The sequence below is a fragment of the Dama dama genome, chromosome 18 (assembly GCF_033118175.1).
Source record: "Dama dama isolate Ldn47 chromosome 18, ASM3311817v1, whole genome shotgun sequence".
Taxonomy (NCBI): Eukaryota; Metazoa; Chordata; class Mammalia; order Artiodactyla; family Cervidae; genus Dama; species Dama dama.
The window spans coordinates 53,822,132-53,835,519 of NC_083698.1; the positions used below are offsets into that span (position 1 = coordinate 53,822,132).

At 40.2% G+C, this 13,388-nt stretch overlaps 1 protein-coding gene across 3 annotated transcripts in view; it reads left to right on the top strand.

The window, feature by feature from the left end:
• The window catches only part of DOCK4 (dedicator of cytokinesis 4), a 479,093-nt gene that overhangs the window by 218,221 nt on the left and 247,484 nt on the right, over positions 1 to 13,388 (top strand). For all 3 annotated transcript variants that reach the window (XM_061165346.1, XM_061165344.1, XM_061165347.1), the window contains 3 exons: positions 2,668 to 2,764; positions 8,495 to 8,643; positions 12,536 to 12,620. In XM_061165346.1, the coding sequence (XP_061021329.1) occupies positions 2,668 to 2,764; positions 8,495 to 8,643; positions 12,536 to 12,620 (331 nt within the window). The remainder of the gene's footprint in view (positions 1 to 2,667; positions 2,765 to 8,494; positions 8,644 to 12,535; positions 12,621 to 13,388) is intronic.

Here is a 13,388-nt window from a genome sequence, read left to right on the forward strand (position 1 = left end):
CTTTTAATGAATGTATGTTCTTCAGAAATGTTGTGCAGCTATAACCCACCAGAAATGAGTCAAGCAGAGTTATCAGTCCTTTTGGAATTCTCCAACCAGAGTCTATCCAACCCTCCTCAAGTAAACCAAGGGACTGTCCAGAAAACACACGCTTACTCTTTGTTCTGACCTTTCTGGCCTAGTGATCTGGATCTTTCTACCCTGTCCCTTAAAGGATCCACCTGGGCCAACCCCTGTAGCCAGTTTCTTTGCTGCCTTTGCCCCAAACCCAACCCTGATCCTAAAAACCCTCCAGAGTAGAGAGCCACCCTGCCCCCATCCTGCAGGCAGACCGAGGAAGAGAAAATAGACAGCATGCTAGCAAAGATGATGTCAAGCATCGTTCTGTGTACTTTAAGTCCTCTCTCTGAAAATGCATTGTGGTGGGACATAGTTTTAATTGAAACAAGTACCTTGTTTGTTTGTCCTAGCCAGTAACTGGTGAATATCTGACTCCCTTGAGTCTGAGGAAGTTTAATGATAGATAAAATTGTCTCAAAATTTGGTCCTGTTAGTTTAAGACTTGGTGTGGGTTCGACACCGGACACAGGGCATGATGAGCATTATACAGCAAGAGAACCTCAGGGTAGAAGCAAAGTTTCTTTTCTTAAAAAAAAAAAGTTAGAATTGATGGAGACTTTAGGTTCTAGGACCATTAACTGGAAGAAAAACTTTAACCTGAAAACATTCCAGAACACGTATTGCCAGATGATTGCTTTCCCAGAGAGCAGTCTCTTTAGGCTTTTGATGTTGCCTGTCTTATTTTAAGGGGATTAGCAGGCTGATGGCCCACCAGGATGAAATAACTGCAGTGTACATCTCAGAATAACTCAACAGAATATAATTTCAAGGGCAGTTACTTATGCCAGACTGCTTGAATGTTGATTTTGGTATAATTAAGAGGAAACAGCTGCCTCACCTAAAATGGCAATTTTGTGCTTCTTAAAAATGTACATTTTGGTTGAGCAAACCCCAGACCAACTTCCCACAGACTAAATTGCCTTTAAATTCTTTCCTGGGTCTCAGAGCAATACAAGACTGATGGGGGTGGGGGGTGGGGGTCCTTAAATTATAGTTGTGAATGGTGAGGTCATTTCTTTGTTGTTTAATTCTTGCTGTGGTCCTGTCAGTTTTTAAATGCTAAGTAGGCTGTTAAGTTTTCTTGGGAATTCATTGTTCCTGCCCAGACTTTGCATCTATCATTTTATAATGCCTGTCTCCAAATACTCATCATTTAAATTGCAACAGCTGCTTGAAAAGCAAAATAAATGCACTACCATTTGAAAATGTCAATTATGTAGACTTGATAAAACGTTCTGTATATGTCACAGTTCATATATTACTGTTTACTTTTATTTCTGGTTTTACATCTTCAGCTATGTTTAAGCTCTAGAAAGACGTAAAATATTCTCAGGATATTTTAGCAGCAGTATGAAATGAGGCTCTGTTGGTGAAGAAATCAAGGCAAGATTTTAATTCCCATACTTGCTGAGAAAACTTTACAAAAGACAGTTATGTACACTCTGGACTTAACATCAAGAAGGAACACAGAACAGTTAATAGCCTCATGATAAGAAATAAAAATTTCCCTTGATCATCTACATAACCTGGTTCAGTGTCCACTGAACACTGAATATTGTCCTTAGAAAAAGATGCTCAAATGAAGAAGATAATCCCCCTCAGTATGGTCAATTAGCGTACTTTTGAGAAGTAGTATTAAAGGCACTTACCCATTTTAATCTGCACAAAAATGAAGAATTTAAAAAAACAAACAAGAGATGAAAAAAATAAAGGTTATTGTATGTCAAAGATAGGATGCAGAAGTCAAATTCAATCTGATTTTTTTCTCTCCATCTCCTTATATATACGCTTAACATCAGGACCACCATAGATACTCTGCTAATATTGGTATGAATATTTTCCAAGTATAGTTTCTGATACATAGGAAAGAAATAGAAGGAATATGTTACCCTAATCATGGAGAGGAGCATTCTGCAATGGATATTCAAATACCTGTGATGTCTTAAACCCTTTATAAGTTCTGTGATGCATGACAACATTACTGATAGTAGTAATCATTTTTCATGGTCCTGTTTGCAAGTAATAAAAATGAGGTGTTAATGAGATCAAGTGAGTGTTCAGTCAGTACCTCAGTGTCTAGTTGTTTATAATACTGAGTTAGTTTGGATGTTTGTAGCCATCATATCCTGATCATTGAATGAGGCTTTCACTCTCTTTGAGCCCAGTGGTCATAGCGCTTGGAAGGCAAGAGCCATCTCACAGTCTAGATAGCCTGGTAACCTCATGTTACATACAAGGACTTTTGGACTTGGAGAATTTAAGTGAGTTGCTGTTTAGAGGTCAAACTGTGCCTGGCGCACAACCTCGCTGATACTATTGCTTCACCACACTGCTTAAACTTTGATCTAGATGAAGCGGCTGGTCATTCTGGTGTTGTACTGCCATAACCCATATCACATTCCTCACACAAGTTCATATTCAGATCCTGATTTCTGTTTGCAGAACCAAAAATAACTAGGCAGCTTCCTTTCCTAGTTGGTCTTTTAGAATATTTAAAAGAAGATTATTGTCTATGTCATTTGCATATATACTTGTTCAATTTCACAGACAATTTGAAATGGTTATTCCCACTGAAGACTCTGTGATCACAGAAATGACATCGACATTAAGAGACTGGGGAACTATGTGGAAACAACTCTATGTGGTATGTAACTTTTTAATGGCATTGTTTTTTCAGTAGAGAATTGTTTCAAAAAATATCTGAACAGGGGTCAGTGTCAACTAGTATTTGAGCACCTGCTGTAAGTCTCTACTACGCCTCTGGGAATTGGGGATGGAGAGCTTAATACAAAATAGTCTGATTTTTATCCCTATGTCCATCCAGCATGGATTTTGTAAGGTCTTTTTCAAGCTGCACGAAGGTAAAAAATTACTTCCCTGGCATCTAATCAAATAGGATGATGTACATGGAACCTAGGTTTAGGCTTTCTGAGTAATTTTAATTGTCACAGAGAAATAAGCTTATTTTTCAATATAATTTTCATAATGATGACATTCAATTATATTCTAATTCTCTGTACATTGCTCAGGTATACTAAAAATGATAGTCTATTTAGAATCAATGAGAAGATTCTAGAACTACAAGAGAAAGGGATGCTTCTTGGGAAAAAAAGGAGCCAGTGTTTTGGGTATATACGTATATATGGCTTTCCAGGTGATGCTAGTGGTAAAGAACCTGCTTGCCAGTGCAGGAGACATAAAAGTTGCAGGTTCGATCCCTGTGTCAGAAAGATACCCTGGAGGAAGGGGCAGTCCACTCCAGTATTCTTGCCTAAAGAATGCCATGGACAGAGGAGCCTGGCAGGCTACAGTTCACAGGGTCACAAACAGTTGAGCACAACTGAAGCATGCACAGAAACACGTACCTATTTACATATTATAGTTACTGAGAACCTTCTATGTTGCAAACCCTGTAGGAACTACTCTATATGTAGTATCTCATTTAAGCCTTACAGCCACTCAAGGAAATAAAGACTATGATCATCCCTAGCTTACAAATGAAGAAAATTGAGAGTGAAGTACTTATTGGAGGCCAAGCAGTTGAAAAATGACTATGACTAAGCTGGGATTCACATGTAAGTCTAGCATCCTCACTGAAGCACTGTCTGTGGGGAATTGGGGGTGATGTTTTGGGAAAGATGAGTTTATTTCTTCTTTGATTTTCAAAGGAATTTAGTGAACAGCTTAGTCATTTGAAGGGATGTGCTCAAAATACAAAGGTGTACTTATCCTGACAACACGATTTGAAATAGCCTGTCAAAGAGAAGAATCCAAATTAGTGAGGGACATGGACAGAGAAGGACCATTTTTATTCTCTGCTCCATAGAAAATGCAATAGGATATTTCACTGAGGCAAGAAAATCTTTAAAAGTCACTAATAAAAACCCATTTGATGTTGGATTTCTCTGACCATGCCCTCCTGGAGCTAGTGGCTTTAGGGCTCACCACTAAAATCCACAAGATGATCTTAGATGAAATGCGGCATCTAGGCTTTGCTGGGGTGCAGTAAATGCTCTGTCAGGATAACTGAACTTGGGCTCTGGGCTGGGAGAGTACAAAGGAAATGCAGATCTCCTTTTTAGATTTTCAAAATTTGTCTTGGAAAGAATAAAACCCAAGTATTATTTCACTTAATATTGCACGACATTAAGATGAAAATTAAAACTATGTGAAATGTGCAAATCGCTGCATCTTAAATACCCACCATAAAAATAATGACAGTGTAAGTGTGAACCATTAATTGAGCTAAGTGATGAGCACTTTCCCTTTTATGTAGCTGCTAGTGAGGATCAAAGTTGAATTCCTCTTGATTCTGCCTCATCTAGCTATTTTTACCTGCTTTTGAGGCTGTGAGCATCTATTTTGGGGACTACTTGATTGGCTTGAAACTCTACGAGTTGTAAGCTCTAAGAGTAACTCCCTTACCTCCTACCATCCTGAGTGATGGAGATAAATGATTATTTCAAAGTTTCCTTGAATACTGGAATAATAGTTCTCTTAGGAACAAATATAAAATTTAACCTGGAGATACTAGATTTTTAACCCTGAGAATTTGGCTGACTTGGATATGTTGGACCTTTTGATTTCTCTTTTCCTAATTTAAATGTTTTTTTCAAGTTCATCATGCATAAGTGTATCAGGGTACTTATGGTCTTTCCTAACAGCTTTAAGGCGCCTAGCTTCTTCACTGGAAGGTGTTTGATGAGCTACTCATATGTTGTCAACGGTAACCAGTATGTGAGATATACTTTATCTTAATATAACGTAGAACATTTAGCATTAAAAAAAAAAACAAACCACATGGTAGATGCTCAAGAAGTGTTATTTGCTTTTTTCAGTACATTGGTCATGGTCTAAATAATGTCCTTTAAAGTATCACTTAATAAAATAGCAGTAACAACAAAAACATTAGGTGAAATACAGATCATCTTCTACCAAGTACCTTTGTGCAGGCCTTCGGCTAGGTATTGCACAGCTCTCTTCCCTGCGACTTTACCAGGTAGTTTTTATTCTCAAATCTTATCAGAGATAATCTATCTAGAGTCACATGCTAAGTAGGAAAACCTGGCTGTACATGGTCTGCTGCTCCAAAATTTATAGTATTTCTATCTTGAAGCAAATCAAAACTTGCTCATTCTCTACAATGCTAAAATACTTACAGTTCATTTTTTGCAGATAAATGTTGCAGAAGTTTTCTGATATATTGTAAAAATGTTTATGTATTTTTCTATTTTAAGTGTTTATTTACCCTGCCTCTTTCATTGAACATTAAATTAAAAGCATTCTTCATGTTTCCTGAAGAGTCTTCTTAACTATCCTTTTTTTTTTTTTTTAATCTAGTTTTTAAAGAGGCATCATTTTCTGACTAGCTATCAAAACAGTTATGTACTGTTTTTGTGCATTAGTGGGGAGGGTGCTGCAGTATGTCACTGTTCTGGCCACCCCTTTCTGAAAGGGAGAGCAGACCGACCGGTTTTTCTTTTTGTAAATCCAACCTCTTCTCAGCTCAGTGTGCTCCTGAACTTAAGTGCTAGAGGTGACATTATTAGGAAATCAAGCCCATCCCTCTGGACAACACCAGGACACCTTTCCCGAAAGCAAGACAGGTGCCTTTCACATGGTGGTGGTCATGTTAAGCAGGAGTTGGCCGTCTCCCTGCCACATGAGATTTGGCTTGTATTATATCTTCCGTAGGTAAGTAATTTCTTTGACTACTTGAGTGGACTTTTCCTTCTGCCCGTGGAGTTCCTCAAGTTTTTTTGAGTTTTAATTTTTTAATTAATTTTTAATTGAAGTATAGTTGATTTACAATGTGTTAGTTTTAGATGAAGAACAGAGTGATTCAGTTATATACATATGTATATGTATGTGTGTGTGTCTGTGTGTATGTATGTGTATATATGAAAGCGAATATGTATATGTATGTGTCTGTGTGTATGTATAGTGAAATTGTTAGTCGCTCAGTCATGTCCAACTCTTTGTGACCCCTTAGACTATAGCCCACCAAGCTCCTCTGTCCATGGAATTCTCCAGGCGAGAATACTGGAATGGGTTGCCATCCCCTTCCCCAGGGGATCTTCCTGACCTAGTAAAAGAACCCAGGTCTCCCGCATTGCAGGCAGATTCTTTACTGTTTGAGCCCCGGACCAGGGAAGTTCGTGTGTATGTGTGTGTATTATTTTTCAGATTATGTTCCATTATAGATTATTACAAGATACTAAATATAGTTTGTGCACTATACAGCTATAATTCCCTATGCTATACAGTTCCCTTGTTGTTTATCTGTTTTATATATAGTAGTATGTGTCTGCTAATCCCAAACTCCTAATTTACACCCCCCCTTTTCCCCTTTGATAACAGTGTTTGTTTTCTGTGTCTGTGTCTTTCTGTTTTATAAATAAGTTCATTTGTATCACTTTTTTTAGATTCAAAGTATGATTGATATCATATGATATTTGTCTTCGTCTGGCTTCCTTCCCTTAGTATGATAATCCCTAGGTCTGTTCTCCTCGAATTTTTCTTGATCTTCCCTGCTTATTCTCTTATATGATCTAAATAGAACCCACCTCTTAAGATTCCCTAAAGCTTGTTTAAATCAAGGTGTTTCTTCCTTCATTCTCCAGCTACTGGGACTACACAGGGCAGTTTCAGCCACTATGGTTGGCGCTCACATCAGATGAAGAACAGGCATTGACCAGTGACTTACGGTAGTATTGCACTGCAGGGAGTGTATAACGTGAGGAAAGAGTGAGAGATTGTAGAACAGGCTCAAGAGAGTGCTATAGGAGTTGAGAGAAAGATTACTTCTATCTCAGAGTATCAGGGATGGTGTCATGGAGAACGTTTCTTGCTCAACTGGCACATTGTCTAACCTGCTCAGTACAAAAAAACACTCCCAGTCACCAAGCATCAATGAAGCAGAAGATCCATCTCTACCATTTTTTTTCTAAAGAATTTTATGACTATCTTTATCCATCACACAGAATTTGATATTTTTGGCAGCTTATCTCTGTAGAGAACTTCTGGTAAATGATAATCTCAATACTTTCATATCATTATTCATATAGCCTATTAACAATTTTCATAGAACAGGAAAGCATAGCTTCTGCTTAAGAAAGATGAAGAGTTAATGAAAGGTGAAATACTTACCAAAGGCTTACCCTAAATATCTGTGGGAAAGAGACATACACTTAGATTTTGATAAAGATGCAGTATTTATAAGAGGGTTTACTCTGGATCAAAACTGTAATGATAACAGCACTAGCAACACCTGATACTTACGTGGTGTTTATTGTGGGTCAAACATCGTTCTCAGAGTTTTAATCTTCATTTAATCAATCTTCATAACAAGCCTATGAGATAGGGACTATGATAGCCACTCTGTAGATAGGAAAACAAGCACCATGAGCTTGATACATTGCCACAGGTTTTTTAGCCAGTGAAGGGAAAAATTAGAATGCAGAGTGAGATAGTTTGTCTTTCAAGTCTGTGCTCTTAATCACTGTCTTATCAGGCTCTCTTCACAAATGTTATCTCTAATAACCTTCCATGTGCGTGTTTCACAGATGACAAAAGCCATACTCAAAGCCTATAAAACTAGTTAAGTGGCAAAACCAAGATTTGAAGCCAGGAGTTTGACCAATCTTCTTTCCAACTAAGCCTCCTCACTTGATGAATTTCACAAGAGGTTAGCTTGAATTTACAAGAAAATTTAATAAGTAAGAAAGAAAACATTTTTTTAAAGTCTAAATACTGGCCAGTTGCTAGCAGTGAAAATTTATCAATAAGCGAGCATTAGAGTCCTCTATGTACCCAGCTTCTGATGGGAAACAGTAAAGCATTAAGACCAACACACAAGAAGTAGTTGAAAAATAAGATTTTCCTTTGAATTGGCTTTCATTGCATGCAGCCATACTTCAGAGAAGGGAGAAAAGCATGTGAGCAAGAGCTATCAGTGACGATTTCCTGAGGCAGGTGGAAGTCAATTGTAGCCTTGAAGGACAGTAGAATTGGATGGAGCTAAAGAAAGAGAGGATTTGAGGTGGAAAGGGAAGCAGAGAATGTAAAGTCAGAGATCGGGCCAAACTCAGGTGTGGAGACGTCATCAGGATCCTGTGACATGTGTGTTTTGGGGAGCCTGAGAAGTGCAGTTGGATTTGGATTCTTGGGCAGGAGAGCAGCATCGTGAAACAGGATGAAAGGATGTAGAGAAGTGAGTGCGTTTCAGGACCAGAGGAGAGAGTTTGTTAATGGAAAGTCTGTCTTCAGAGTGCCCGGCACATAGAGGGTAAAGGGGACTCGCCCTCTGCTCCTCTGTGGTTACCCCGTGCCTCACAGTCTGACCACTGAATCTCTGCATTTGCGTGTTTCCCAGAGAAATGAAGGTGATCTCTTCCACCGACTGTGGCATATCATGAATGAAATCCTGGATCTGCGGCGGCAGGTGTTGGTGGGGCACCTCACCCATGACCGGATGAAGGACGTGAAGCGCCACATCACCGCCCGCCTGGACTGGGGCAACGAGTGAGTACCTGCCACCCTGGGGACGAGCTCTGGTGGGTGCACACGAGGGTGTGACTGCAACAGTGGTATGAGCCGCCGTGTGCTCGTATCTCTGGAAAACTTTCCAGTTTCCTCCTTTGGGGGGCTTGGTGCAGACTGTCAATGATGGAGCTGAGAACGGCATCTTCTAGGGCTGGTGTGGGTCCCAGGACGTTGTCAGTTCTCTACTGCCCTGTGTGGTCTGACAGTGTGCACGTGCTCACGAAATACAAAATGTTCACTGGGGTCAATCAGATATGACTCCCACTGAGAGTACTACTACTACTGTGTGCTCAGTTGCGTCCGACTCTTTGCAACTCCATAGACTGAAACCCACCAGGCTTTCCTGTCCATGGACTTTTCCAGGCAAGAATACTGGAGTAGATTGCCATTTCCTTCTCCACACTGAGAGTACATCTTGTTTCAAAAAGGCTTTGGGCTTGACATGTGTATTTCTTTCTAAATACATTCCTCTTTTCTGTTGTGGTCATAGATTGTTGATGTTATGCGGAGGGAGATGGCTTCTGTTAAAAGTCTTAGGGACAGGGATCCTGGGTGGTGGTGGGGAAAGGCTGAGGGGTGGCTTTCCTCACTGCCCTGATTCTACTTGTGCATATATGTTAGTGTCTTTTGAGGAGCTGCTTGGGAAAACTGATCTTGACCAAGATTTGCTCTTAAATAAGACATAACTGACTCATCTAAAATAATAGCCAAGTACTTTAAATAGTAAATCTAGTCACTTAAAGCAGTGATCAAGGCTGATGCTGTGCTAAATATGAATGTTAATATACGGGTGAGAAATTAGAATAAGCCAACTTTGACAATGATGTTAGGCTTATGTGGGCTCAAGCATAAGGAAGGTAACTGGTCCCTTGGTATCCTATAAGGTCATGGCCTCCCTCTCTCCCCAAATCCCCATTCACTGTTTGGACCTTCAGAGCATCTTCTGTTCAGTTCAGTTGCTCAGTCGTGTTTGACTCTTTGTGACCCCGTGAACTGCAGCACGCCAGGCCTCCCTGTCCATCACCAACTCCCAGAGTTTACCCAAACTCATGTCCATTGAGTCGGTGATGCCATCCAGCCATCTCATCCTCTGTCATCCCCTTCTCCTCCCGCCTTCAATCTTTCCCAGCATCAGGGTCTTTTCCAATGAGTCAGCTCTTCGCATCAGGTAGCCAAAGTATTGGAGTTTCAGCTTCAGCATCAGTCCTTCCAATGAACATCCAGGACTGATCTCCTTTAGGAGGGCCTGCTTGGATCTCCTTGCAGTCCAAGGGACTCTCAAGAATCTTCTCCAACACCACAGTTCAAAAGCATCTATTCTTCGGTGCTCAGCTTTCTTTATAGTCCAACTCTCACATCCATACATGACTACTGGAAAAACCATAGCCTTGACTAGATGGACCTTTGTTGACAAAGTAATGTCTTTGCTTTTTAACATGCTGTCTAGGTTGGTCATAACTTTCCTTCCAAGGAGTAAGCATCTTTTAATTTCATGGCTGCAGTCACCATCTGTAGTGATTTTGGAGCCCCCCCAAATTAAAGTCAGCCACTGTTTCCCCATCTATTTGCCATGAAGTGATGGGACCGGATGCTATGATCTTAGTTTTCTGAACGTTGAGCTTTAAGCCAACTTTTTCACTCTCCTCTTTCACTTTCATCAAGAGGCTCTTTAGTTCTTCACTTTCTGCCATAAGGGTGATATCATCTGCATATCTGAAGTTATTGGTATTTCTCCTGGCAATCTTGATTCCAGCTTGTGTTTCTTCCAGCCCAGCGTTTCTCATGATGTACTCTGCATATAAGTTAAATAAGCAGGGTGACAATATATAGCCTTGACGTACTCCTTTTCCTATTTGGAACCAGTCTGTTCTTCCATGTCCAGTTCTAACTGTTGCTTCCTGGCCTGCATACAGGTTTCTCAAGAGGCAGGTCAGGTGGTCTGGTATTCCCATCTCTTCCAGAATTTTCCATAGTTTATTGTGATCCACACAGTTTATTGTGATCCTGTGTGGATCAGAGCATCTTAGAGCAACAGAAAAAAAAGAAAAGCAGATAGGAAAGGAGAAGGCAGTAAAAGATACCACAGATGAATTTTCCTTTTACTGAATCTGGAAAAACCAATTTGAAATCAAGGGTAATGCTTCCTTTAAGTATAGGATATCACTTTATCAGAAGGCAGTTTTGATTCCTGCTAAGACATCGTATACTACAGGAGTGAAGTATATAACACATTTTAAAGCTCTATCTTGTCCTTTCTGTTATTTCGCTGAGTGAGCTGCACCATTCATCCTTTTATAGACAGTCAAGAGAGCAGCCCTAATTCACTTATCTCGGGGAGATTCATTCCTTATGGGGAATCAAGGGCAGGGGTAGAATACAGCAAGACACTGCACTCAGAACTCTCCTCTTTTAAGATGTGAGGCAAATTCCTGAGCCCTCCTTGACTTCAGTTTCGTCGCTTGTCGCTTGTCGAAGGGGTAAGTTGGGCCAGAAGAGATCTAAGGCCCCGTCCACTCCAGACCAATGTGATTCACAACATGGAGCGCTTCCTGAGAGATGGGATATGCCAGCCACGTGCATGGAGCCTCTGGTCTCACTGTGTGTGATGGGGTGGCCCTTTGAGGGGTAGATCTAAAGACTGTTTGACCATGACCTAGGCTGCCCATCTTTCATGTTTCGAATGTTTTTGAATGTTTTTCCTTTTTGTTTTGAAAAAACTTGGTTCTCTGAATCATGTTGGCCCTTAGTTGTCATGCCGGTTCTCCTTTAAAAGACTAGTTTGTAAATAGGAAGAAAGTTGGACGAAGTTAGCTTATCAAAAATAGCTTAGAAACACAGAGCAGGCAAGAAGATGATACTTTTTCAGTTTTAGGAAGGAAGATGATGACATAAGGAAGGGAAAAGAGGGAAAAACATTAATTATGACTGAATCATGGCTCAGTTTTGACTCATGTAAGTTCCAGCTTATGCTTTGGGCAATTCTATGGCTAATTTATGGTAAGTTGGTAAAACATGGATGTATGAAAATGAGCAATATAATTTATTTAGATCATCCTCAAATTCATGAATTTTCAGAGGTCTGATTTTGCTTTCTTTGAGTTTGACAACTTATTTAAAATGACTTACAGTTTACAGATTGTGCATTTACTGTATTCCTTTAAATATAGTTTTCTTACTGAAAGGGAAAAACAAAAGTGGAGGAAACTTGGGAGGAGGAGATAGTCATCTCATTCCCTATCAGGGCCATCAGAAGTGTTCTTGCCTGAAAGCCTCAAACAGAGTTGCAACAGTGGCAGCGTCTCCATTCTCCACAGAGCCCTGTGCTGTCTTTTGACGCTCCTGTGATGGTCCTGGAGGGAGAATCAATTCATTCTTCCTTCCTGATGTCCCAGAACAGTTCAGTGACTGTGTTAACGTAAAACCAACCCCTGATGCCAGGTCAAACCCTCAAGGTCAGACTTCCCTCTCCTCAACTCTGTGTTCTAGAACAAAATTATGTCTGTGTCTAGTTTCCAGGCCAGCACAATGAGGAAGGGTTTCTGTGGTAATAGTTTGTAGGATGCTAAAGCCTCCCCACTCTGTAGAACCAAGGCCCCCAGTGGTAAAGGCATTGCACCAAGAGAGCCGGCCCATCCCCACCCCATCCCTGTTTCCTTGCCTTTATCATCTTCTGTTTCTCAAGTTATAACCAGTGTTCAGCCTACTTACTTAGTCCGAGCACAGTAAAAGGTTATTATAAGGTAAAAAGTTTGGGTGAGAGAAACACAATGGGTGATGTATTGAATTGTAGAGTGATACAGTTAAGATAATTATTTTAAATATATTCTGTTGAGGTGACATTTCTTCCAAACATTTGCAATTTGTTTTCTAGACAACTGGGACTGGACCTGGTACCTAGGAAAGAGTATGCAATGGTGGATCCAGAGGACATCAGCATTACTGAGCTCTACCGATTGGTAGGTACAGGAACCTGTGGCTCACAGTCTCACTGCTAATTTTGTGGTTTCCATGACACTTTTCATACTTGCTTGATTTTGTAAGAACAGGATGTTCCAGGTTTAATTTGGAGCAAGTAAAGAGAATTGAAAGCTGAGGTGACCCTGCCCCAAGTACAAAACTAAGATAATTTACCCATCTAAGAATTACCTGACATTCCTACTGAGCCCTCAACTCCCAGGCTCTAGGAAGTAAAGCCGAAGAAATTTTAAGTTCTTTTCCTAAATCTTTCTACTTAGCCTGGACTAGTGAAATGCTTACAAGTTGTGTATTTATCTGTTGTGTATCAAGACATTGTTATGACTAATGGTTTCCAGTTAGTGCTCATCAGCGTGTTAACTCCCTTCCCTCCTGTCTTATCACTACATGCACAGACTCCTGAAAGTGTCTCCTCCTTGGTCTCCAAATGCTGGTCTTAGCCCCCATCTCTCTGAGACCATTTCTAAGTACTGAAGCTTATTAATAATCATAAGATATTTGGTCATATCACCCACCATGGCATCACCCATGACTTGTGTTTTTTCCCTAGTTACATGATAGGTTACAGTCTAGTTATTTACTTGGCATCTAGGTTCCCTGAATGATCCCTCTGTCTTGTATTTTGCCTCATATTCTTAATATTTGTATAAAGTTTACCTAATCTCTTGTTATTCACTGGTGGTGTGATGTTTCAGTCGCTGTCATCTTTCACTCTTGCAACCCCAGGCTCTGTAGTCTGTCAGGGCTCC